The sequence below is a fragment of the Lonchura striata genome, chromosome 6, assembly GCF_046129695.1.
Source record: "Lonchura striata isolate bLonStr1 chromosome 6, bLonStr1.mat, whole genome shotgun sequence".
Taxonomy (NCBI): Eukaryota; Metazoa; Chordata; class Aves; order Passeriformes; family Estrildidae; genus Lonchura; species Lonchura striata.
In genome coordinates, this window is record NC_134608.1 from 3,859,289 (window position 1) to 3,885,803 (window position 26,515).

General features: G+C 45.0%; 1 protein-coding gene across 1 annotated transcript in view; it reads left to right on the forward strand.

The window, feature by feature from the left end:
- The first annotated feature begins 8,880 nt into the window (after positions 1-8,880).
- PELI2 (pellino E3 ubiquitin protein ligase family member 2) overlaps positions 8,881-26,515 on the forward strand; it is a 66,226-nt gene continuing 48,591 nt past the window's right edge. The window contains exon 1 of the mRNA XM_021534638.3: positions 8,881-9,040. Coding sequence (XP_021390313.1) covers positions 8,964-9,040 — 77 coding nt within the window. The 5' untranslated portion in view covers positions 8,881-8,963. The remainder of the gene's footprint in view (positions 9,041-26,515) is intronic.

The window sequence follows — 26,515 nt, forward strand, 5'->3', positions numbered from 1 at the left end:
ACTAATTATCCACCCGGAGGAGAGGTGACCATCCATAACCACCTCTGCAAGCTCCCACAGCCGGCAGGAAGGCCGGGAGCTGCGGCCGCACGTTGATTTTAAAGGATGCTGCAGGATGTCGCTCCCTCTGCCACATCCCCCCGACATCTGCGCGCCGATGGTGGTCGCTGCTTTTTGGTGGTGTGTTTGTTGTGGTTTTTTGTCTTCCGATTTTTCCCCCCTCTTGCTCAGATTTCAAGGGTTTTTTGGGACTGCAGCAGCCTTTTTTCCCCCTTTTTTTTCCCCCTGAGTTTATGCACTGGCTGGCTGAAGGCAGCCTGGAAGTTTGCCAGGGGCACCTGGCAATGCACTCAGTAAATTACAGCAGTGAAAAGAATGTCAGATGCTGGGAGGGAGGGAGTTATAAGGCTTTACTGGTGTATATATTTTGGAGGCCAAATGCTGCTTTTATTACATATTCAGGTATGACCTGGCATCTCTTTACCCTAACAAGATGTAGAGGAGGAAATGATGAATTGCCAGGTCTTGCTACCCACAAAGACAGAACTCCCAAGTTGTTTTTAATCACAGAATGGACTCACAGAGTAGTCTTGGATGGGAGGGACCCTTTAAGGTCATTTTGTCACCTTCAACTAGTGCAGGTTGCTCACAGCCCTGTCCAACCTCTGCCTTGAATGTTTTCAGTGCTGGTCACCCACCACCTCTTTGGTCAACCTGTTCAGTGCTCCACCACCCCATCATAAACCCTTCCTCAAAGAACACAAGGTCCCACCAAGATCCCACAGCCCTTTCTGTCCCATCAAGTCCCAGAGTGGTTTCCTTCTCCAAAATCAGTGCTGCAAAGATTGCCAAAGGCAGTGATGAGGAATTTGGGGAGACAAGGGGATGGGCTCCCACGGGCTCAGTGCTTTTGGCTGTGGAGCTGAATCCTGCTGGGGAACAGCCTGGGCTGGATCTCAGTGGGGATGTGGAGGAGGTTTTTGTAACCTGCTGATTATCTGCTGGTTGAATGGGAGCTGGGGGAATGTCTCTCATTTCCAATATGCAATAATTTCTAAAATGCATTTCATTCTCTGTAGCAGAAATATGTGGAAGTGATGTTTGATTTTAAAGTGTCTTTGTGGGTGTTCACGCTTTGCTGGTGGGCGAGATATTTTGGCAGCTGCAGACTGGGGAAGTTTTGGGTCTGAGGTTCATAGTGCTGGTACTGATGTCTCCCATCATCCTGAAACTCCTCGAGCATCCCCTGAAAAGGGGATTTCTTGGCTGATAAAAATTGGTTGGGTGATACCAGCAGCTAGAGGAGGTTTTCAGAGATCTGTGCAATTGGATGACAAACCCTCACCAAGGGAGCCTTTCACACCAGAGCCAGGCTGAGACCACAGATCTGTGCTGTGCCAGAGCTCCAGTGCTTGGAAAGCAGAGCTCCTCTCCTACCCCATATCCTGCAATGATTTGGGTGTTCTCATGATGTCTGACTGGGAGAAGTCTGGTTGATTTATGGGATGGCTGAATTTCTCTTTGTGGATGAGGACCCAGCCATCTGCTCTGGAAGCTGCTCCCCTGGGGGATGGGGACCATCACTGCCAGGGATGGCTCCTGCAGGAGGATGATGTGATCCAAGCCCAGGGATCCATATTCACCAGCTTTGTCTGCTGGGATAAAGGTCAGAGTAGCAGAATTGCCCCTAAATTAGGTACAAGTAAATTATAGGGAAACTGTGTCCATCTTTTGCATCCCACCACTGTGTGTGTGTTAACTTTGCAATGGAGGCAAAATAAAAAGGAAAAAGGGGTGAAATCTTGAAGAGCAAAGGTCCATTCCCAAAACAGCAGCTGGGATAGGATAGAGGGATGTGGTGATTTGAGAGGGGATTTGGCTCTGGGCTGCAAGGTCCTCAGGAGGAGTTGGAGCTGTGGCTGGACCTGAATCCTCCTGGGAAAATTGCAATAAAGGCAATACCAAGATTTGGGATGCCAGTGTTCTGATTTTGGCAGAAACACACAAAAGATGTTTATTTTTATTGCACCTTAGCTAACACAAGTCCTTCAGGAACTGAGCTGCAAAGTGAGTGCACAGTGCTGGTGCTCCAGGGAAGGAGGAGGCTGTGGAGCACACGAAAAGGGACTCAGAACATCCCTCTGGATTAACCCACGTTGCTGTAAAAGATGTACAGAAGCATCTGGGCACGTTTGGTGGTTTAGATCATTCTCTTTCAAGAGGAGGACCTGTAGTGCCTGTCACACCTGGAATGACAATATATCAATTACAGGCAGCCATTAGACAGATATGGCTAAGGTCATCTTCTATCTACTTTACTCTTGCTGGGTCCTTCTAGAACTCCTTACAGTCAGCTTAAAATTTTTTTGGCTTGTCAGCAAACTTTCCCATTAGAAGTCAGCAGCCTGGCCAGGGCCCCACAATACCACAAAAACCCAGCAATAACCTCTCCCCACTGTGAAAACGAAAACTGATTTCCAGCCTTTGGTTTCTCTTGTCTCAGCTGTTAATCCATGCAGCCCTTTCTTTAGCTCATGCAACTTTTATCTCTTTGACAGCTCTTGTGGTGCCAAAGCTTTGCTGAACCCCAGGTATGTGATACACATGCGATCACCTCCTCCAACATATTCATTGACTGCTTTAAGGAGTGTGAATGCTTTATAAACTTTGACTTCTTTCTGCAAAAACTTCCTATTGCTCTTTCCCTGGTGTATCAGACCTTCCCAGTGCATCTCAGGTATCCATATTTACTTGAACTCCATTGGATTTTCATTTGTGTAGTGCAGGTCAGTCTTTGACTCTTTAAGTTTTTAAACTTGCTTCTTCAGCAAAGTTTATTTCTTTTAAACTTGCTTCTTCAGTGGCAAATTTGTTATTTCTCATCCTGTAGACAAGCGCAACCCTTCTCAGAATTGTACAAACGCAAATATATAATAATATATTTATACAACGTTTTATAGAATATAATGATATAATTATTCATGTAATTGTATTTGAATCTCTTTCCAAGTCTTGAGCCAGTGGCATCTCATTCTAGAAATTTGCTCCTCTGCCAATTTACCTTTTTATTCCAAAATTTTCTTGGTGATACTTATATTTAAGAAGCTCATCAGAGCCACTGCAGAGAAGGAGGGTTTTTCTGTGGGAGTCTCAAGCCCAGACACATGGGGAGCTCCTTTACTCGACCCACCAGTGTTTTATTTCACCCCAAACTTCTCATTTTCACTGCTTGCTGGTCCCAGTGAGTCCCTGATTGACTTTCTGTCTCTGCTTTTTTTGTGAGCATTTTTATGCCTCTGGTAAACTGCTTTGAAATATCTTCTCCCCTTGCCTTGCAGTGGTTTTATATTTTCCAGTGTTTGTGCTATATTCCATTTCCCTAATTTTTGACAGCTATCTTTTTTGTTCCTAATAGCCTTCCCCACTCTGCTACTTAACTTCTTTGCTTTTAAAAATTCCTTTAGGGTCTTTATTAAGGAATGTTACATATTAAGCTGGAGCCTGTACCATATCTTTAAGCTGCTGCCAGAGTATTTGAAAGTATTTTATCCTTTTAGCTTTTCCACTTATTTTGTAATGCAATTCTCCTCTCTAAATTTTAGGTGGTACTATGAGTCGAGACCATTATATGTTGTGGTGGAAAATTAAGACAATAGGAGAGCTTCTCAAATGGGGTAAGGAAAAGGAAATTGGTTTTAGCCTGACCTAAGTTAGGCACTGAACCCCTGAAACATGGACTGAGAGGCTTCCCCAAACATCCTAATCTTGGTATTGCATCAATATGAGCAATCAGATCTTATTTTTTCTGTAATTTATTTATTAAATCTACTTTTAAAACACCTGCTGCACTTTCTTCTGCTATTTCTACTTGGTGGCTGCTTGAGAGCCTCACTCACCTGCCAGCTGGAGACTTTCCAGCCTGAAAGCTATCATCCACCCAGATGATACCTACTTCATTCTAACCTTAGAGCTGAGAGAGTTTTTCTCCTTTTTGGGAGAAAGGAGAAAAATTAAATTTTTATTCCCCTCCCTGGAGCACCAAATCCAGGCTGTTGCCACCCCAGAGTTTAATTTTCCCATTCCCAACCATCCCCACTGATGGCTGAACATAAAGCTGATCCCAGGCCTGGAAACCTCTCTATGAACCAGGACTGGGAATGGAAACCTTTCTCCCAGTTTATGCTCTGATCCCATGTGCCATGAGTTCCACGTGCAGTGGAAGCTGCAGGTGTGATCCAGGGGCTGTTTAAACTCGTGGGATCCCAGAATGGTTTGGGATGGAAGGGACCTTAAATCCCATCCCATCCCACCCCTGCCATGGCAGGGACACCTTCCCCTATCCCAGGCTGCTCCAACCTGGCCTTGGACACTCCCAGGGATCCAGGGGCAGCCACAACTTCTCTGTGCAACCTGTGCCAGGGCCTCCCCACCCTCACAGCCAAGAATTTCATCCCAATATCCCATCTAAATCTCCCCTCTTTTACTTTAAAAACCTCTTTCAGTACTTTTGAAGCCCATTCCCTAAGCCCCAATTCATAAAAGCACTGAAGTACACTCAGAGTCCAGCACATCTGGAAGTACTTTGCTGAATTAGAGACTTATTAATCTTCCTGCATTTAAAATAACTTTTTATTACATTTTAAAAATAAATGGGCATGTACTATTTCTTCATGTTTGGGAATTTTTTTTTTTTCAAACATTGATTTTTAATGCTCGCCTGGCTTGGCTGGATATCCCTCCATCCAGCCAAGCAGCTGCTTGTGCTAAACCTGGGAGCAAAATCCCTCTTTCAGTATTGATGCAGCCTAGAAGGAGCTCCAAGTTATCTGTAACTCCCACTTTTAGTTTTTTGTGGTTGGAAAACAACCCAGCCTCCCTTTCAGCGCCCTAAAAAGCCACCCTGAGACACCCCAAATCCAAAAGGGAAGGATGTTTTGAGCTGAAAAGTAGCAGAGTGCAGCTGTGGGCTTATTTCTCAATTATTTCAATGGGTTTGGGGGAAAAACGCCAGCCAAATGTTGCTCGTACCATTTGAAAAAGGAATTTTTTGGAGCTGGGGGAAATAGAGAGTCTGGGATTTGGGGTTGGGATCTTTGTGGCACAGGGAGCTGTGTAATGTGTGGCAGAGCTGCTGCCTCCTCCTGGCTCTGCTTCATTAGCCAAAACGTAGAAATTTTAAATATTAAACAATTCTAAGCAGGTTTCCAGTGCTGGCAGCTATTGGTCTTTGGGAATAGAAATGAGAAAACCTAAAATTTGGCAAGAAAAGACTCAACAACCCTCAGAACACCTTGTGGGGCTGGGACTGATCTTCCTTCAAGCTAAAACACCCTGTGGGCAGAACGAAGAGATTGGACGTGGACAAATAAAGCAGATTTTCCAAGGAAAAAGAGTAATGGATCAGCCCAAGCTCAGGGTTTATGTCATAGTGTCCCACCACAGGTCCATGGCAGCACAGCTTATCCACCTCCTACAAACACCACAGATGTAAATATTCCCCTGTGAATCCCACTGGGATCTTTTCCCCCTGCACATTCATTTTTCAGCAATGCCAAGAAGAGCATTTTCTGTATTTAATAATATTTTCAGCAGTGCAAACCAGTGCATTTTCTGTAGCCATGGAGTGGGAATCACTTCTGTGTTTAATGACAGCAAATACAATGGTTTGTGTGCTAGGAAAAAAATCTAGTTTTGGGAAAAGGGTGCAGAGCTGCTCAACTTCCCTCTGTTTTCCAAAAAGAGCAGCGTTAAAAAATGAGGGAGTGGAAAAGAGGGGCAAACTCAGACCTCCAGGGTCCTTCCTCATCCCTCCATCCCCAGGTGGGAGCAGTAAAAGATGCTCTAAGTCCAGATCCATCCCTGACTTGTGGAAGCCCATCTGAGCTGAGCTGCTCGGGAGCATTTTTTGGAAGATTACTGGAGTTTGTTAATGCCATGTGAAAGCCAGGCTGCTGGGAAGGTCTTGCTTTCAGGGGAGAGATGCAGAAATTGAAGAGGATGCAGCCAGGAGCTTTGTTTTCCACGCTGTTTTTGGGAATTTATTTGTTTCCTTTGACAGTGACTTACGGCCCGGCTTTCTTTTCTATTTTGTTAGAGCAATAAAGAAGATAAATCTATAATAATTCAGCTCCCTGTCTTCAATAAAATCTTGTCTTCTTCACACAGCCCCTGGGAAGATCTCCATTTTGCAGCCCTTCGAGATTAGTTGTGTTTTTCCATTTCACCTCTTCACCGGAACGACAGAAAAATAATATTACCAGTAAAATTAATAGCTAAATACAATTTCTGGCAGAGGGAAAGCTTTCGGCAGGAGCAGCTGTGACTGTGCTGGCCCCAAGGATGCTCTTCAGCAAAGGTGGATGCTCCCATTGCTTTTGTCTTTGATAATGGGTTGGAAACATCAAATATCAGCTAATGAGAGTTTCAATCTTCAGCACGGATTAACATCAAGCCAATTTTTGTTGATTTTGGGCTTTAGTCAGGTGCAGAGGACAAAGGAGGAAGATAAGAGGATGGTGGTGGGGCAGACATCGAGGCACAAAAATACTCTTGGAAGTTGTTATAAATGAAAATTTGTCCGGCCAAATTAAAATGAAAAAAATAAAATATTTATTTTGCAATTTGAATTTTATCTAGCCAGCCACAAGGAAAGAACAGAGCCAAGCCCGGGGTCGGCCCTGGGTGTGTGACAAGGAGTCAGCCTCAGCAGAGGTTTTCCCCTATGCCCACACACCTCCATCCTGGCACAAGTGGTTTTTATAGGGAAAATTCCTCCTGAGGCCAAGATTTCAGCAATCAGTCCTTTCTTCTATTCAGAGTCCCATATTTTGATGAGATTTCTTTTCTTGGTGAAGAGGTAGAACAATTTGATGTCTGGAGTTGGTGAAACCCTTGATGGAATTTACGGGAACGCTGCATTCACATGGATCTGTCCTGAGGATTTCCATGATATCCATCTTGGGTCATTCATGAGCAGGCCTGGGTATCCCCATATCACAGCCATCTCCAGAGAGCCACATCCTTTTATTTGTAAATCGGGTTTCAACATACACCAGGTTTCACCTATGAGGGTGGGGGGGACTCCTAATACAAACGTGTACACTAACAAATATTCAATATCACATATATCGTACTAGAAACGGCACAAATTATATCTACTACACACAACAAAAGTCATGGAATGGGTTGGGAAGGATGTTAAAGAGTAGTAAAGAACAAAGGGGGTGAGGGCATTTCTGTCCCCTCAGACAGGAATTTCTGTCCCCTCCAGAGGACGCAAAAGGAATTTCAACATTTCATTTTTACCATTAAGAAAGACAACGAACAAAAAGCTTAGAGATCACGAATTTCACTCCCCACAGAACTGCTGAGGTAGCATTTTCGTTATATGGGGAAGACTGATGTGAAGTGGCATTAACAGGCATGACTCAGTAAGCACATTCTTAATATTTATTCTAGATCTTCTGACAATCTAGCAGCATAGTTTCTTCCAGAATTCAATAGGCATTTAAAGATGCTGTCAAAGGCGACAGTTTTACCCAGATCCAAGTTCATTCGCAACCTCAGAACCAGGTTCCCAAAGCTGTATTGGGCCAGCAACAACAATCACACTTTCTAGGTCAGAGCTTGCTTCTCTCTTGGACCTTTGAAGACAGCCTTGGTGGCACCTGGAAGAATAATCATAGGCCCTGCACACCACCAGCTCACACTGCAGGTGAACCTCTGCATTGCTCCCAGTGACCTGGAAAGCGTTGAATTTAAACCGGAGGATGTGTCTCTGCGGTGAGTAATAAGCAGCATAGGTGAGATCTTTGACGCACCTAAAAAGGAACAAAAAGAACACTGTGATGAATACACGCGGCAGAAGAGGCTGGGATGTGGCTCCAGAGCTGGGGGCCGGGAGGTGGGGCAGGAGGGCAGCGTGAGGGCACTTGCACCACCGCTGTCCATGGAAGGCGCAGGGATGGGCACCGTGAGGGCACAGGGATGGGCACCATGAGGGCACTCGCACCATGGCTGTCCATGGAAGGCGCAGGGATGGGCACCGTGAGGGCACAGGGATGGGCACCGTGAGGGCACTTGCACCGTGGCCGTCCATGGCAGGCGCAGGTATGGGCACCGTGAGGGCACAGGGATGGGCACCGTGAGAGCGCAGGGATGGGCACCGTGAGGGCACTCGCACCATGGCTGTCCATGGAAGGTGCAGGGATGGGCACCGTGAGGGCACAGGGATGGGCAGCGTGAGGGCACTCGCACCACCGCTGTCCATGGGAGGCACAGGGATGGGCACCGTGAGGGCACTCGCTCCGTGGCCGTCCATGGCAGGCGCAGGGATGGGCGGCCGCCCCCTCAGGGCAGGAGCGGACCCGGGACCCTGCAGCGATCGGGGGGGGAGCACTGCACAACCCCCAGCCCGGACAGGAGGAGAGGCGGCCCCGCAGTGACCCAACCCGGGGTTTAGAGACACGCTGGATGGATGCCGTGGGCAGAAGGGGACCTAGAGCCGCACAGGCGATGCGGAACCCGGGCTGAGGTGACCCACAGCCCCCACTCGGGACCCCTCGCTGACCTCGCGGGTGCGCGGCCCCTTTAAGACCGGCCGGGTCCCCTTTACTCTATGTTTACATAACACGGCCGGGCCGTACCACTGCTGCTTGAGCGGGGGGGGGGCGCACCCGCGCCCAGCCCCGCCCCGCCCCGTCCGCCGGCCGTTAATAGGCGCGCGGTGGGCGGGGTCACTCTCAGCCCCGCGGGGGGGGGGGGGGACGGCGCCGGTTCGCTCCTCCCGCCCCCCCGGCGCGGCGGGTTGGTCCGTCCCCGCGTGGCCCCGCCCCCGCGCCCCCCGCGGTGTAGTGGCCGTTGCCGGCGGCCGGCGGCGCAGAGCGGAGCGGAGCCCGCTCGGGACGCGCTCCCCTGGCGGCGGCGCGGACGGGGGCGGCCGGTGCTGCCACAGCGGCGGCCCCATGTTTTCCCCCGGCCAGGAAGAGCTGTGCGCGCTGAACAAGGAACCCATCAAGTACGGGGAGCTGGTGGTGCTGGGGTGAGTGCCGGGCAGGGGTTCTGGCGGTGGTGCGGAAGGGAGAAGCGCGGCGGTCCGCTCGCAGCCTCCGGCTCAGCGCCGGCCGCGTCTCCGCGCTGAGAGAGCGCTCGGAGCTGAGGGGGGCGCGTGGCGCTTCCCGCCTTCTCCGCGGCCGCTGGAGGCGGGGGGGTGACCCCGGTGCCCGAGGGGAGCCGGGAGGGATGGATGGAGGGTTCCCGTTGCCTGAGGGGAGTAGGGAGGGATGGAGGAGTGAAGCGGGGGAGGTCCCGGTGCGTGACGGGGCGCGCGGTGCGGCCGTTGCGGGGACCCGGTGCCGGTTGCCGGTGCCGGAGGGGAGCGGGGATGGACGGACGGATGGATGGGGGGTGGTCCCGGTGCCGGAGGGGAGCGGGGAGGGAGGGACGGATGGATGGGGGGTGGTCCCGGTGCCGGAGGGGAGCGGGGATGGACGGACGGATGGATGGGGGGTGGTCCCGGTGCCGGAGGGGAGCGGGGATGGACGGACGGATGGATGGGGGGTGGTCCCGGTGCCGGAGGGGAGCGGGGATGGACGGACGGATGGATGGGGGGTGGTCCCGGTGCCGGAGGGGAGCGGGGATGGGTGGATGGATGGGGGGTGGTCCCTGTGCCGGAGGGGAGCGGGGATGGGTGGATGGATGGATGGGGGGTGGTCCCGGTGCCGGAGGGACGGACGGAGCGAGGTCCGGCCGCTCTCGGGCATCGAGGTCACGGCGGGGTTTGGAGAAGAAACTTCTTGCAGTGCCTGGGGGTGCGGGGTTGTGGCACACAGATCTCCCCGCTGCGGGCCCCGTCCCTCCGCCGGTGCCGCCGTCCCTCGGCCGCTGCGCTCCGGGAGACGGCGTCCTCCCTGCAGATGGCAGGGATGATGACTTTGGAATGGGGAGGGTGAAGCGCTTATACTCAGATTCGTCGTGGAAATGTTTATTTTCTCGGCTTGATACGGATCTTAAAGTAATCCGCTTGGCATTACGCTGTTGCCCTGCTGTTAAAGCTCGCAGCCGCTGTGCTGAGCGCCGCGGAAGCAGATGAGAGAGAAGCGTCTAAGCCGTGCTTGCTGGGAGCCCTCGCAACCTCAGAAGAGATGCTTAATTTTGGTAGTTCAGTGCGTGGCAACGTGTGGTTAATGGAGTAGTTTTTTCACTGCTAAACACAACGGAAAGGTTCGGAGCCAGCCGCGAAGCAGCACGGTCACAGCCTCGCTGCGTTACTCAGCCTCCCCCAGAATCTGGTACATATCTGCTGCAAGGTCTTAGAAAAGCCTATTCTGGCTTCTTAGGGATTTTTTTTGTTCTGTTTTGGTGGTTTCCTAAAGAGCCGTGTTCACCTTTGCAGAATAAATGTTTGGAAAAGAGCAATCCAGGCTGGGTACTCGTATCCAGCAGTGCACCTTTTTTCCTTCAGGGATGCTGAATGTTTCCTGTCACGAGACTGGGTCAAGACGCAGTTACCGTGGAATAAAACACAGCTGCTATCATGAACGTGGTGTGGCTGGTTCTTGAAATCCTTGAATTTAAGTCCCTTGCTTCGTGAGGAATACCCTTATCACACTAAATTTAATAAAGAAACGCTCTTACTGTTTCAATTGTGGCAGTGGAGGGCAAGCTCAGCTGTGCAACACTGTCTCTGACAATAAAGTCATAGTATAATGCAGAATCTTTAATTAAATTAGAGTGCATAAATTGATGTTGTGCTGCAGAGGCTCTTTGTGCACAGCTGGAAGCATTTTCCTTTCTGTTGCTTTACTATTTTTAGCAGCAGTTGAAAGTACAGAAGTATGAAATGTTTTGGCTCTGATCTTAACCTGGCAAAGTCTGGTGCGCTCTGCTTTTAATATGGGGGCGCATTGATCTCGGCTTATCGGTTCTGCTGGGCTCTTGATCTTCACTGTGTGTGTTGAAACACACAAATAAAATCGCAATAAAATGTATATGGCTGGGTTTAGGTCCTGTTTGAGTTTCAGCTGCTCTCTGAAACTACTGAGGCTGCATCTTGTAGGTGTAAGATGCACTGAAAATGCAAACAGATGCTCTTGTCCTTGCAGTGCAGCCAGGGACAAGAAGTCTGTGCGAGGGAGCCGAGTGTCCCCGTGGCTGCACTCAGACAATGTGGCACTGGCTGTCACTGCTCACACAATGGGATGTAGGGCTAGATGGAAACGATCCAGGAAATCTCATGACTTCTGCAACTGCGTTTTTAAATTTCAGACCGAAGACTGTTGTTTTAAGAGCCCTTTGCTGCTTCAGGAGTTCATTACTGCCTGTCCTATCAGAGGTGTCTTAAATGTTTGTAGTGCCATAAATAATGTAAACATCCCTCTCTTTGGTGACTCACTATTTGTGACTAGGAACTCTTGGAACAGCTTAAGCTGTTCAGTATGCTGAAAAAACCACTTAATACCTGTTTTGTATTAAAATCTTGTAATCTGGAGTTTCATTTAAATAAGACAGTGTAAATCTGCTCTCCTCCCTGCAGTGACACTGAGACCTGGGGACCAGCACAAGCTTACTGTTGCAGCTCCTGTTACAGCTGCCTTATTAAAATTGATAGAGCAGCCTCGCAGCTAGGTTTAAAAAAAAAAAAAAAAAAAGAAAAAGCTGTTTTGAGACACTGTATGGGTTGTTTTGTTTTTTTTTAAAGAAGCCTTGATTGTGATGTTGATGAATAACTTGTGTCTTGAACTGTGAGACTTTTAAATTAGGTGGTGAAAAGGATGATGAACAAAGGAATTGGCATACCTGGCAAACTGCTGAGCTCCTGTTTTTAAGATGACAAAACTTTCCCTTTATCTTTAGCTCTCACTCTGCCTTAGCAATATTAAAGTGGGGTTGCTCTACGTTGACCTTTAAATCGAGGGGAAGGCGTGTTTTTTTGGCAGGAGGTGGCTCTCCCAGCAGGGCACGTTCCTCATTGTCTCAATACTTGGGATTGCTCAGTCTGCACCTCAGGGTGAGCCCCAGCAAAGCCCGAGGCGTTTCGTGTCACAAACACATTTCTGATAACCTTCTCCCAGCTCTGTGCTACGTCTGTGCTGGCAGTGATGTGGCAGCGTATGTTTGGTTAAGGTTTTGCCGAGGTTTACATAATCAATGTTGTAGTGGATAGAAACAGTTTATGTAAATCGAGCCAGACAGGTCAAGACTGCTGGTAAAGAAGAGATCATCTGCTTTATTGTGAATCTGCTTGTGTACATCTGCTCGTAGCATCATCTGCTCACAAAAGGCTCTGGATTTCTTGGTGAAGCAAAAACATTCATATTCTAATTCTTTTTGAAGAAAAAAAGAAAGCAGCTTTGTTTGAAGTCCTGTCAAAGTAATGGCTCATTATATATTTCTTGGAACGTGGGGCTGGAGGGAGTTAAGGAGATGCTGAATGCAGTACCAAGTACCTGAATAGTGTCAGGGTGTTTGTTACTGCCTTTGTCAGTAGCTTTTGTTTGACTTATCTAGTGCCTTAGTGTTTTGGCCCCTTGCTCCTGGTGCCCCTTTGTCCCCTAACTTGAAATTGTGCCCTTTATTCCAGCAGTGTCACTTCTGCTAAATGCATGGAGGAGCTGGTCCCTGGCTGCAGGGGGTGACTGTCACTGCAGGCAGGTGTCAGTGGCCTGGTGCCCTTAAATCCTTTGGGACTGCACGATGGGGATGGGCAGCTGTGACCTCTTAGGAAAGTCACTTGATTAAAATGATGTAAATTGAAGGAGGAACAGCAAGGAGACATGAGCTGTAGTCAGTGGCAGAGTTCTGTAGCAGTGAAAGATTTGTACCTGATGCTGAATGCTTTATTTGGATGGGGTTTCTGGTACCTGTGTACATGTAAATGGAATATTTCTTATTAATCAAAGGCTTTCTTGGTATTTGCTACTCCTTAGCAAGGTGGTGCAGCCTGGTGCATCCTCAGCTGAGGAAGACTTTGTTGTACAGATTTAGCGGATTTTCCAATATCTAATGAATTTTAAAAATTTAACCAAACAAAGCTCGAAGGACTGTCCCTCAGTGTTGTTACAGTAGTAATTTTGAACATTTTATATGTAAATTTTCCATTGACTATCATTAAAATGAAGGAATTGTTTAATTTGGAGGCTTCAGTGCTGAAATAAGCCACTGTGAGTTATGTGAGCATTGTTTAATGTGGATTCATGGACATCCTTGAATAAACAGGCTGTAGTTCTGCTTAAATTAAACTTTTTTTAAAAAGTACAATGAAAGGATAGGTCTTGGAGCAGCCTGGTGTGGTGGAAGATGGCCCTACCCACAGTAGGGGGTTGAAACCAAATAGTTTTTAAGGTCTCTTCCAATCCAATCCCAATCTGGGATTCTACAAAAATTCTCACTTGTGTTTACAGTCATACATTCTGTGATAATTTTTGGGAAGCTCTTCTCTTTGATGGACCACTTTATACTTGAAGCAACTTTAGATCTGAAACAGTCTTTTTGTATTAATCCAAAGAGACATGCATTTTTAAATTCCTATTTTTCATAATGTCTCTTTCTGACTGATCAGAATTCCCACTACCGCCACCTTCTTGCAGGGTAAATAAGGTTTCTGAAGTATTTTCTCCTTGTAAACAAATTTCTATTTTTTTTTAAACTTTTACCTGTCTGGCTTTTCAAGTCACTCATGTCCATCTCTTGCTGTGCAGTTTGGGAAGAAGCCAGTGCAGGTTTGCAGTGGTGTTGACAAGTGCAGAAGCAGTGTGGGATCTCTGCTTGTCCTTGGATGGTGTTTGCTGCTGTGCATGGACTGAAGGAGGAGGGAGAGTCATCCTGGCTGTGGAATTAAACTGGGGACTTAGTTTGCACATAGATGGATTTGCTGATACCAGACTGAGGCTTGGTTTAATGACTTGGTGGTTTCCTGCTCTGTCTGCTATAGATATATTGGTGAAACTGCTTAGGTGACTCGAGTTCTGCTGTTAAGCCTTATTTAAAAATGTACTTTAGGTTTCATTTAAAGGAGTGACTGCAGCATATAATGGGAACTACCAGTTAAATGTGTTCAAGGTCATGATTCTCTGAGAGTCATTGGCTCCAGCAGTTATAGCTGGAAGGCTGCTGTTCTGGAGAAACAGATTTTTTTTTTTAAAAAATTTTTCTTTTTCATATTTTTTTCTTTTTCATATTGACAGTGGCTTCTTGGTGACCTTTATGTCTTGTGCTAGGTTTACGGTGGATCTTATATGTGCATATTGCAAATGCGTCATCAGGGTCAGTTCAGAACTTGCAAGGAGATTAATCAAACAGCAGAAGAATTGTGTGTGAATAGAACATTAACTGCAGTGTAGGGAAACAGTGGAAAGGATTATATCTGAGGAAAGGTCTGTGGATTTTTTTGGAAAGCTTGTACATGGCTGGATAGAGCAAACATTTTGCTTCATTTAAGAAAGAAAACATACTTGAGTTGTTTTTTTTGCAGCTATCCTATTCCTTGGAGTACATTTGACTTTCTCAGAGTGCAGGTTTGTATCCAGCTGTAGGCTTTATTCACAACATCTCAGTACTGATGTAAAATCAGAGAGCAGAAACGTCAGACTCTAAAATCTATGTTTATTGAAGCAAATCACAGCATCAAATGTGTCTGCATGTTTAATGTTTGTTATAAAAAGGAAACTGAGTGCATTCTGGAAGTTAAAACTAATCCCCTTGGTGTGTACAGGCAGGAGGTCACACATGTGGTAGTGAAAGACTTCGGTTTTATTTTCTTAAAATATGGAAAACAGTTTACTCTGAATAAACAAGTCTGGGAAATATAGGACTTTGCCTTTGATGCAGTTCTTGTGTAGAACCAAGTATCTGTTCCTCTTCAGCCCTGGCAGAATCAGGGATGAATAGTTTTCCATTTTCAGCTGAAATTTGTAAATGGGTAAATGCTGTAGCAGTCCACTTGGTTCTACTTTAAAATATGCATATAAACCAAGAAATTATTTCTAGGCTGTTAAGAATTGGTTTTTTTGCTGAAAGCAGTATCTTACTTAAGCTATTTCGTGTTCTTTCTTAACTGTTCTTTTACTGTGATTACAAGGTTGCTTGAGAACAGGTTTTTCCTAAGAAGTCAGGAATTTATTATCCAGTTCAAATGGAAATGATGGCTGGTTTATACTTACAGAACTAATGTTGCTCTGACTTGCTCAGTAGTGATAGAAGGTATAAACTTGATACTTTAAGACAACAAACTCCTTATTCTGTACCCTAATGAGGTGTGTGTGTAGTACTGAGCCTGTGCCTTGCTCTAGGTTGAGTTTGTTAGCTCAGGGTGCCAGGAGAAGTGTTACAACTGTTTGCAAAGTCCTACAGAAGTGTCTTGTTTCCTGTTGGTATTATCTGCACAGCCTTTGGTTCCCAGTTTGTCCTGAGCACTTGTGACTGGTGTAGCTGTGAAACCTTCCCAAGATGACTCCTCTGGTGTGTTATTTGCAGTCTTTGTTATGTGCTTCTTGTGGTGTCATCTCAGTCTGGTTATTCTGCACTGTCATACTTGTGGCTTACTTGTCCTGTGGTCAGCCTGGCAAGTGAAGTAGAGAAGGATTTGGTCTAAGCTCCCACCTTGAAGCAGGATCTCGAGCTGGTTTCCAGGGCACTTTGTGCTTTCAAATCCTTTTTTGCCTCTGCTGTTTGATACCCTAAATCTCATTTGTGTTGGGATGCTTTTTCTTTTATCAACAGAAATCCTTGTTTATTCTTGCTCTGTCCCAAGGTCACAAATGGAAGCTTGCACGTGACTTGTCACGAGTTTAAAGCTTGAGGGACAGGAATGAGGATGCTGGCATAGGGAGTGTGCCTGCTTCCAGAGACTTCTGAGCCAAAGCTGCTCATTCTGTTGGTTTTATAAAGACATCACTAAATGCCCTTGCATTTTCATTTCACCTACATAGTAGACCAATATGTTGAGGGGCTTCTGCCTTTCCTTGTTTCCCTCTTGATAAGCTGCATTTCAGAATTTTATGCCTCCCTTATTTTTGCATCATGTTTGTTTTTAGGCATCTCCTGCTGTAGCTTGATGTGGGTTGGTCCTGGGTCTTGAGTTCATAGTGATGTCCCTGTACTTTAGGAGACCAGTTTGTGCCTTGTCTGACAAACTGTAAGTAACATCTGGGATTAGACTGCTTTAATCCTATTACTTGTTAGCCTGGAATAGTCTTGGTAGTCATGTTAAACAAAAAGTACAGTTGAGAGCAGTGGGGGTTCCAGAGCAGAGATTAGTGAGCTCTGAGGGCTGAGCAGGAGCAGTGCTGTCCCACCAGCTGTGCCCCCTCTGTGCTGACTCCTCTGCTTGACTTTGTAATGTCACCTCCTGTGCAAATACTTTCCCTGGGTCTCTGCATTGTCCATGACTGAATAATGATTTAAAACCAAACAAAGAGCAGGGGAGGACAGTGGGCAGCAAACTGTTTGTAGAGTTTTCTTAAAGTCTGAGTAGCCATTGTGGTGCTGGGAATTCAGCACTAAGAGTAACCTGTCTTGGGGTTTGCCTAGGAATAAACATCTCTCCTGCCTTTCCTGCAAACAGCACTCATTGGCTTGAGTTAAAAGATCTTTGGGATTCAGGAAGACAGCCCTTGCAGGAAATCCCTGTACAGTGAAACTTCAGTAGATTTAAATATTTGGTATTTGAAGGCTTGTCACTGAGGGGCCGTGTGGCAGGAGGATGCATTTGAGTGTGATGAGGCTATGAGTGATGTGTGAACAAGGTGACACTGGACTTGCATTGTCTTCATCTAGACAATGCTTCTATAATTACACATTCTGATTAGTATAACCTCTGTTCCCAAAAATAGCAACTATCAGCTGTTTTGCAGTGAAGTTTCTCTCAGTTCTTTGTATTCCAGCCTTGGAAGTCCTCATGTGAGGTCACTGGGAAGCATGGATGCAGCTGGGTAGGGCAGCAGTTATTGGCTCATGGAGAAAAGAGAGTAATTCAGCTAAAAGCTTTCCTCTGTTTCACAACAGAAATGTCATCTGGAGAGAGCATATTAGAAACAGCAGTTGTGAAAATGGATACAGACAACGTCTACAAAGCTGAAGAGTTTGTTGTGTTAAAAGCAAAGTGGTTTGGAGATGAGCTCTATTTGATGAGGAATGATGTGAAGGTGCTGATAGCTGAAGGACCTCTCTAAGCATCCTGCTTTTAATAGCAGTTTGTTTCTGCTGGAGAGGGAAAGCAAACAGGCTCTGTTTTGTGCTTCTGGAAGTTACTTACTTCAGATAATTTAACAGTATAATTTTTAATATTTCATGCTGACCTCACTGTAGATACAACTTGTGTTTCAAGGAGGATGGAGTAGATGTGGGCTGTGCCTAATCTGGGTAGCACAAGGCTTCCTGTTCTAGGGAATTGGTACAAAGGCCACACGTGCCCTCACTGAGTGTTTGTCAATAAAGACCTGATGTTCTTTATTGCTTGTATTAACTATGATATAGTTACATTGCTGTGTAGCAACTAATTGTATTTACCAAAGGTGCCAGCAGGCAGCTGCACAGTGAGTCAAGTACTGTGTAAAATGTCTGTCGTGCTGCCTCCCCAGAGGAGTGGGGACAGGCAAGGAAAGTTGTGAGACAACTGGCATATAGTAGGTTAAAAAGAGAAGGCCAAGAAGGATTGTGGTCATCTCCTTGAGTACTGTAATGTAAACTCACCCCCGTTTTTGCAAAATAATTTTATTTTCTCTTTACATTCAAGAAATTTGAGGACAAAAAGTTATCAGTCTTTCTTTCTGAGAAATGCTTTTTAACTTTTTGAAGCACTTGCTGAACTGTAACTATGCATTTAGTGGGCTTTCAGATTGCTCTTCACCCAGAAATGTGTGCTGTCTTTAATTTATAATCCAGTTTACAAGCTGTCATGAAAGAATTTTATTCTCCAAACTGGCTGGCTTTAGCAATGCCTCAACAAACCAGGTAAGCTTCAGACTTCTAAGGTGTATCCTCTTTTAAGGCATGGAAATGTCATGGGTGAGGACAGAGTGGGACTGACTGTGAAGACGATTAGTCACTGTATGAAAGTAAACAAATTGAAGTGAATAAAAGCTCAAATCCCTGCTTGCCTGTTAAAAATAAACTGGAGCCCAAATGTGCAAACCCTGGAGCACATGCCCCTAGAAAGAGTAAAAGAACTGTTTAGTCTGGACACAGAAGTTAATGGGCTGAAACTTTGATATAAGCACAGCTGTATTTCTTCATGTGCAACAGCATGAATTCATTTTGATTGTTGGTGTCTGATTTAGTGCTGGTAGAGGCACAGCCTTTGAAACAGGAGTAGAGTTTGTGTGTGTCCTCCTTTCACAGAAGACGCCGTGCTGGTGAAAGATGGCGAGGGCTGCGTGGTTCCTGCTTCCCAGCACATCCTGTGCCAGGGTTCAGCACCTCACAGACTGACTGTGTTTTTTATGGAACACTGACTAATAAACCAAAATGTTGCTGTCCTTTCAAGTTGCCTTCCTCCTCGTGCATGTTTGACCTCTGAGAGCAAGTGGCTGTGCAGCTCAATACTTGGATTCAAAATCATTCTGGTGTTGAAGACAAATCTTTCAGACTTGATAGGATTCATTACCTTGTGCTTGCCCTAACCTTCCTGCTACCATACATGCAATACTTACTTTGAATTGCATTCTGAATCTTAAAATGTGCTGGAGTAGTTTCTCAGTGCATCAGGGAGTGAGTTTTGATTCATGAGTTTGGTGTGTGCTGGGCAGTGGGCAGGAGTCCCATTGCAGAACCATGTGTGTGATGGGAGAGGTGGCAGTGCCCTGCTGCAGGTCTGCAGTACAGAGGAATTCTAAGTGTTCCCTCATCTGACTCTGCCAGAAGATTTAATTAAATGGGCTGCCAGCACTTCAGTGATTTTGCCAAAAAACTACTGGCAAATTAGGCAAATTGAATGATTTGGTGTTGGGGCAGATCTGTGAGAAGGCAGGTGCTGGTTCATGTGAGCAGCTGAGTGATTTCTTCCATCAGAGCAAAAACTGGAGAAGGAAGTTTGGGACAAGCCTTGCATGGTTTTTTGACTCCACTTTTATTTTAGGCTGGGCTTCACTGGAAGCATGAAAAGAATGGAAGGTGAGAGATGCCTCAGAACAGCCCTGGTGCTGCAGCTGCCCTTGGGATGGTGCTGGCAATCTGGGAAGTTGCAGGATCTGCCTCCATGGGCCATGGAAGCTGCAGTGCTTTGTTCTTACTGACAGTACTGGGATTTGTTGCCTAGCTGAGATGCCTTGCTCAAGGTGCCAGGGTAGAGACTGCAAGCTGCTTGTTTGCTTTTAGGGATGTGCACTGCAATTTTTTCCTCATAATCTCGTAAATATTTTCATAATACCCAAATGGGTTTTTCTGCCCTTTTTGGTAATGAGTCCCTGTGCCCATTTAAAATACTTTGATGGAGCTTTCCCAAAATCTCTGGGTATGTTCCTTCTTTTGCTTATGAAAGATAAGCTGGGTTTTTTCCAGTATTTTCAGTCTGCTTGCTGTCAGAGCAAAAGAGCTTTATTTTTTGACTTGAGTTTGGTGCCTTTTTCCATGTTTGAGCACAAAATGCTGGAGTTCCATTGCTCACTTAGCTGTGCCTTATCTCTGGTTGTGCAATCCCACTTCCAGCTGCGGAACTGGAGTGCCATATATCCAGTTTTATTGCAAGTTTAGGGTTTCCAGCATGCAGAGACTGGTGTTACCCAGCAAATAGCTGTCCATGTAAGGATGCAGGAAGACTACAGAAAGTACAGTTCCCTCTGTAAGCAAAGCCAGGGTTTAAGTGATTAGCAGGGTCTAAGTCAAGCTCTGTGTACCCTCCTAGTTTATTACGTGGAATGGGACTTCAAATTCAGCTCAGGAATTGGCCTCTGATCACGTATTGCTGGTTTGCACCTTCAGCTCTTTGGAGGAGACTGGTTTGTGTTATGGCTTTACCTACTGGAAATCTCTTGTTGTAGAGAGAACAATGGTAAAATTATACTTTGTTAAAGGGTAAGCAGATCGAAGCAAAAGTGATTTATTTGCTCTTTCACCTCTGGGCATTCTGTCTCCAGTGCATGGGGGTAAGGAAGGAACTGGATTTGGGCTTGGCTGGGGTCCAGTTGCAGACTCTGTTCAGACCCAAGCCAGAAGGAATATGGGCTTATTTGTAAGTTTTGGGCAGAGATGAGAGTTGAGAAAAACCAGCTGTCTCACTTTTGTGAGCTGATGAAATTAGTTATGAATATGTCAGGTGGTAAAAGTGGGATGCTTTGTGCTGTGCAGAGACTGAGAAATGCATTAAAGATGAGTTTGTCATGCCTAAGTCAAGAGACCAAAACATTTAGCTGAGTTAAACTAAGAGAGATAAGAATGTATGATGCTCTTTAATATCCAGAAAATAAGTGTATTCATTTGTAAAAACAACTCATTTATTGTACCCATGAGTACAAAGGAATGTTTTCCTACCTCCTCCACCATTCTTACTTGTACATGAACTAAGTGGAGCTTGTGTAAGTGATTGTGAGCAGCGTTTTGTTTACTTAGTCATTATTATATCTAAAGGCTGGTCAGGGTAGGAATAACACACATTTCATTTTCTTCCTGCTTCTCTTCCTAGATTTTACTTTGTATTTGGAGAAGGACTGAGTTTATTTGATGTACAGACCTATGCAGTGTGGCAGCTGTTGTCAAAATTTTAAAAAAACTGGTATAGCAAGCAGAGTTTGACAGGACATTTTAGTTTCCTGTTATTTATTGGTTTTTTTTGGAAGAACAAAAGTCCAGATAATGACTGTTCAGATGGGCAATTTGTCTTGGCATAAACAAATCTTTAAAATTGGGAAAAGTTCTGAATAGGTGTTTGTTACACTGATGGTCATAACTGCTTCTAGTGATGCCTCTGGTTTTAGCTTTTCTATGTTTCAGATTCTGTGCTGCTTAAATGTATGGGTCTGGGCTTCATCTCAGGGGATGGGGATGGTGAGCTCTCTTCACAGAGTAGGGAGACAAAACAATTCCTTCTCCAGCTGGGCACCAAGGACAAATGATCCAAATCTCAGCCCCAGGAGCACAAACAACGTGGGCTGAAGAGAGAAAAACAAGCAGGATGGGACTGCCTGGGCTAAAACTGGAATTGGACAATGAACTCCAATATGCAAATAGAGAACTTATAAAAATGTGAAACCCTGTGACCTTTTGTGACCATTTTGGGTTCACCTGAAGTGCAGCCCTGGCTGGGCTCTTGTTCTGCCCAAAGGGGTTTCATTGAGGCCTCCTAATAAATCCCTACTTTATTCTCTAACTTAGTCTAGTCTCTGTTCTAGGCCAGCCTTCACAAGGTATCAGTAGACTCTGGAGCTGCTGCTGTTGCTGGGGTGGGATAAGCTGTTTAAGGATCTGGTTTGGGGACAGAACAAGGTGTCAGTTTTGGGATGGTGATGCCACATCTGCAGAGAAGCAGTCACTCTCCAGGCAGTTTTCTTGCAGGACACTGAATCCTCAGCTCTGCTGGCACCACGGGCTCCCTCTCCCAGTCATTTTCCATCTGCCTCTGGTGAATACGCCGTGATTTACTGAGAGATGTAGTGACAGGTGAGGTTGTAGTCTGTAACTGGAAATGAAGGATGTCACTGAACTGATTTTATTCCACAGCCTCCTGATGCTATTTGAGCTCTGGTGAGGAGAAGCTGTAAAGATGAATGAGATTCCTACCCCCCTCCTTGTTAGGCATCAGGGAATCCATGTGACTGATTCTCACCTCAGAGGAAAAGCTTCAGTTGGAGCTGTCACCTCAGTAGACAAAGAAGGAATCCAACTGCAAGACATGTACCCAGAGGAAATCATGCTTTGCTGGTTCCCTGGCTTATGAAACTCCTTGTTTTTTCATTGTTCTCCTTGTCACTACTAGTGCTTCACCTCTGCTGCCTGCAGTAGTAATAACAGTGTTGGGATGTCGAGTTTGAGTGAGTGGGAATGGACACAAATGTTCTGCTGTAACTGAGGGCTGGGTGTAGGAGAGGTTTGGGTGGAGAAGACAATCACTTGAGTGTTGTCTTTTCTTGGAAAACCAGCTTTTTGGAATAATTTTGAACACAACCTGAAACTGCTTTGAGAATTGTCAACAATGTCTCATGTTGTTTAGCAGCCTCCTATTTTGCCTTATGGATGAGCTCAGTTCAGAGCTAAGAATAGTATTCTGTGTTACTCAAACATGTAAATTTTCTGGATGTGGAAAGTCTTCTTTTCCTAGTGGTTGTAAAATAGCCTAGTGGAGGATTTTTGTGCTTGGCTGAAACTCTAAAAGGAAAAATTTGGGATTTGTCCAGACCTGAATGTCTCTCCAGTAGATTTCAGGCTTGTTCCTTTCTAATGGGCAGTTCTAGGAGATTTTACAGATCTTCTGAGTTTTACAAAGATACTGAAACAAACTGATGGGGTGTGAGTATTTCTGGATATCATTTTTATTTTCTGCTTCCCCTCAAGGTGGTGCAGTGTGAGAGATTTCTGCAAATGCTCTTTTTTGATAGGACTGTAGGAGAAAAGGAAAAGAGTTGTGAGAGACCCTTAGAGACATTCTTATGTGTATAATGCCAAAGAATTGACAGAGTAGCAAGGGCATGTGTGCTTTATGTTCTGAAATGCACATGCAGCACCTTTAGCTGGGCAAGGGAGGACAGCAAAGAATTTGGTATCTGCACAACCCACATAAAAACAAGATAGTACAGACATAATCTGAGTCTTTCACATCCTCATGTGCTGCAGTGGCTGCAAAGCTTTTCAGCATTGTACCACTCCCCTCTTCAGCTGGAAACAGTGCAGCATGGCCAAGGTGCCCTTATGGAGAGTGATGTCAGGTATAAAAACTTGAGGGCAACAGGGAATCTCTGGAGCCAGGCAGCTGTAATCAATTACTTGATTTCTGTGTCTCTGAACTAGCTCCTGCAGTCATGCTTTGCTGGGCAATGCACTTCCAATTTCAGTCTTGGGCTCATGAGCTTTATTTCCACAGCTGAATTTCCATTTGGCTTGCAAAAGCTACTTCTGAGTCCTGTACTGCTGTTTGATATTATGACCTGTATTTGGGGAAACATTGCTTTAAACAAATCCTCTGTTTTCTTGGTCTGGTTTGCCCCATAGGGTGTCCTTGCCTTTAAAATCAAAGGAGTCTAGAGAAATAGAGAGAAACATATGGGGTGGCTTGTTTTCTTGAAAGTTGGTGAACAAAAATAGTAATAGTATGCTGTCTGTCTTTGTGGGTGTTGGCAGAGAAAAAGAGCTGGATTTCCAAAGGAAATAATTTGAGGGAGAACTATCTGTGGTTTTAAACTTATTTTCTCTTCTACAAACCATTGTGCCACTTGTGCACATTACTTAATATCTGTTGGAATGAAAGTTCAGCTTGCAGAGTGTAACCAGAAGTAGTCAGGCTGGAATAGTCCTGCAAAGGAGCTGAGAGAGAGTTTTGCTCTAGGAAACATCTCTGCTGTAGAGCCTTCAGTGTGGCTGCAGAGTTGCAGAGCTTGGACTGTGTATGAACACAATCTTGTGTGGTTGTCTTGCATAAAAATCTCTTGGTGCTTCAGTGAGGAGGAGTTTCCTTCCCATCTGCAGAGCACAGCAGTGCAAGATCTCCTGTCCAGGCACTGCTACACAAAGCTCTGTAGTGAGTTTCTTCAGAGATCAGAATCTCTGAGCATTTGGACATGAAAAAAACATTAGGAATTCATCACTTCTGTTGCTTTGATTCATTCTTAGTAAGTGGTGCTTTCTGAGGCCTGTGAAAGGTCAGTGTTTATTTTATGTAGCATTTTGGGAAGCCCTCGTAAGGAAAGCAAAATCTCCAAATTCTGTTGGTGAAAGTGTGAAACGGAAAGATTTTACTGTCATGAAGGTACATAGATCAGAATTCATTCTGCTGATCAGCAGTAAACATCTAATGGCTTTGCAGAAATCTTTTCCTGGCTAGAGATGTCTGATTAACTTTGTTATAGATTATGATAAAAGCAAACACCCAAGGTTGCTGTGAATTAGTAAGCTGTCAGTGTGTTTTAAGCCAGAAGAAGATATATTAAAGTCTAGCTCTCTGCACTGCTGCACTGCTAATTTCTGGTTTATTAAGACTTTTAAAAAAAACCCCACAGTTACAGCAGTGCTGTGATGCCTCTGTACCAGTAGGTTTCAGGTAGTTCTTTCAGGCAGGGTATGAAGAATAATTTATTCTGTGTGAATTTTAGGGTACATAACACACCTTCTAAGCAAGAACAGGCAGAAAGGTAATTCTTTGCTTTTTCTCTTTCCTTTACCCACTCTAATCATGCTAGGAGCAGGCAGTGCAGTAGATTATCTTCCCTTTGACAGCTTGTGCCATGGAGCAGTTGATATAATGCAGATTCAGTGATATTAAGAAAGCTGCTGTGTTCAGAGGGAGCAATGCTTGCAAGTGCTACAAAGAAAGAAACCCAATTCTTTCTGTTTCTGAGGCAAATATTTGGGATTCTATTCAGAATTTTAGGTTGAATTGGGAGCTGTGCATTTGTAAGGGTGTCTTTTCCCCTGGAAAACTAAAAGGAATGTTAAAATTGATGGAATTAAGAGTTGGATGTTGCAGTTCAGGATGCAATAATTGAGTGCCTCACTTTCTATTCAGTGCACTTCTGGTGACATCACCTATATTCAGAAAATGGATGCAGATTTTCTCTGTTCCTCTGTGCTAAATGGTACTGAAACCAGCCTAGGAAGATTCTTGCCATGCTTGAGTGTTTGAAAAAGCTGTAGCAGACATCCTGGAACTTCTTGCACTGTCTGTGAAATCATAAAAATGACATTGCCACTGCTTACATTTGGAGGTGAACTGAAGTTAGAAGAAAGCTATCACCTTTTCTTATGAAAATGTGAACTATTAAATAGTCCTTGATAGGGTTTTAGGGAAAGCACTTGATTTCTTAGGAAGGAACTGTTGGGACTGTGCTTTTATTTTCAATGGCTCAGATAGTCCTTTGAGTGCAATGTAGTTTCTCCATAATGTTTAATGTAGTGCAGTTTCAGCTGTAACACGGTGTTATTACTGTTCATTCCTCAGGCTAAAACTTGAGCAGTTTGGTTTTGCACCTTGGAGCATGTGGGAAGTACAAATAGGTTGGGAGAATGTTCAGAATGTCAGGGCAGGTGGGTTTTGAGGTCTCTCAACCTCTTGCATGCTATGATGTCTAATTTGTCTCAGTTCTGAAACTTGCAGCTTTTTCTTGATGTCATATTTAAAGACAGATTGTAAATAGTTTCCAAACAAAGCTGTGTGGTTCTTAAGCCTCTGGTGGTTTGGATCAACAGGATTCTCTTTCCTTTCTTTCCTCCTGTGCCCCAAAACCCAGCTGTGTGTAGTACTTTGCTTTGAAAGGGATTGATTTTGTGTTTTTCTGACTTGTTTTGAATGCAGTGAAAGTCAGGTCTTGCTTTTTGCTGTATCTGTGTTTATTTAACCGAACTCCATATCCAACAATTCTGGTGGCATTTGGTAGATGATGGATCCTTCTCAGATGAGCAGCATTTCCTCTGTGCTGTGAGAGGTTTAGGGTTGGAAAGAGGATTCTCTAAACATGCTGCTTTGCCCACCTCTTGTGCTCCTTTTTTTAGCTGGAATAAAAAGCATGCTTTGAAATGAACCTGATTAGTTTATATCCTGTTTTTTTGCTGGTTTTATGCAGTGGTGAAGGGTTTTAGCTGGCAGCTTTGGAGATGGGCTTAAAGCACTCAATAAAATTGCCTCCTTGTTAAATGAATGCTGGGGGGAGCAGTAAAATGTTGAAAATAAGGATTGTTAAGGAAATCATTATGTGAAAGAAGAGGTTTCTTTACCCCTTACCCCCTTTGCTTTTTGAAAGGGAAACATCTTGCATTCTAATGCTCTGCTGGCATATTACTTCTATTGGAATTGTATAATAATGCCTTGAATATGGAGGGGTTTTTTTCCTGTTAAAGTTGCTACCTTTCTTTTTCCATGACCATATCATGGTTATCTGTGTTTCATGTTGTGAGACTCAAGTCATCACTGCCTAGAGAGTTTTTATCTATTCAGTTGTTTGGAACTGTCAAGTTATTTGACTGCTTTAATTGAAGCGTATCCTGATGCTCTAGCAGCCTGCATCAGCATGTTCCTTGGGTTCTTCCAGAGTGTCAGCTTTTAATCAAACTCTTGTGCTACTTACAGAGCTGTCTTTGATTTCACAAAAACAGAAATAACAAATTATTTTCCAGAAAAATAATCTGGGACAAGTAACAAGCCACTTGCTAAGAAAAATCAACGAGTGTAGGAAGAAGTTTGTGCAGAAAGTTTCTCCCAGCCCAGGAGAAACACCAGCTCTTGTGTATTCCTGAGTGGATCTCCCTGGTTTTCTGTGCCAGGTAGCTGCAGTAATAAAGCACTGACTGTTTGAGGACTGGTTGCCTCTGTATTATTTTACTTCATAATTTCTTCCTTTACACCTCAGTGAGGAGAAGAGTATCAAAATAGCCAGAAATTTTG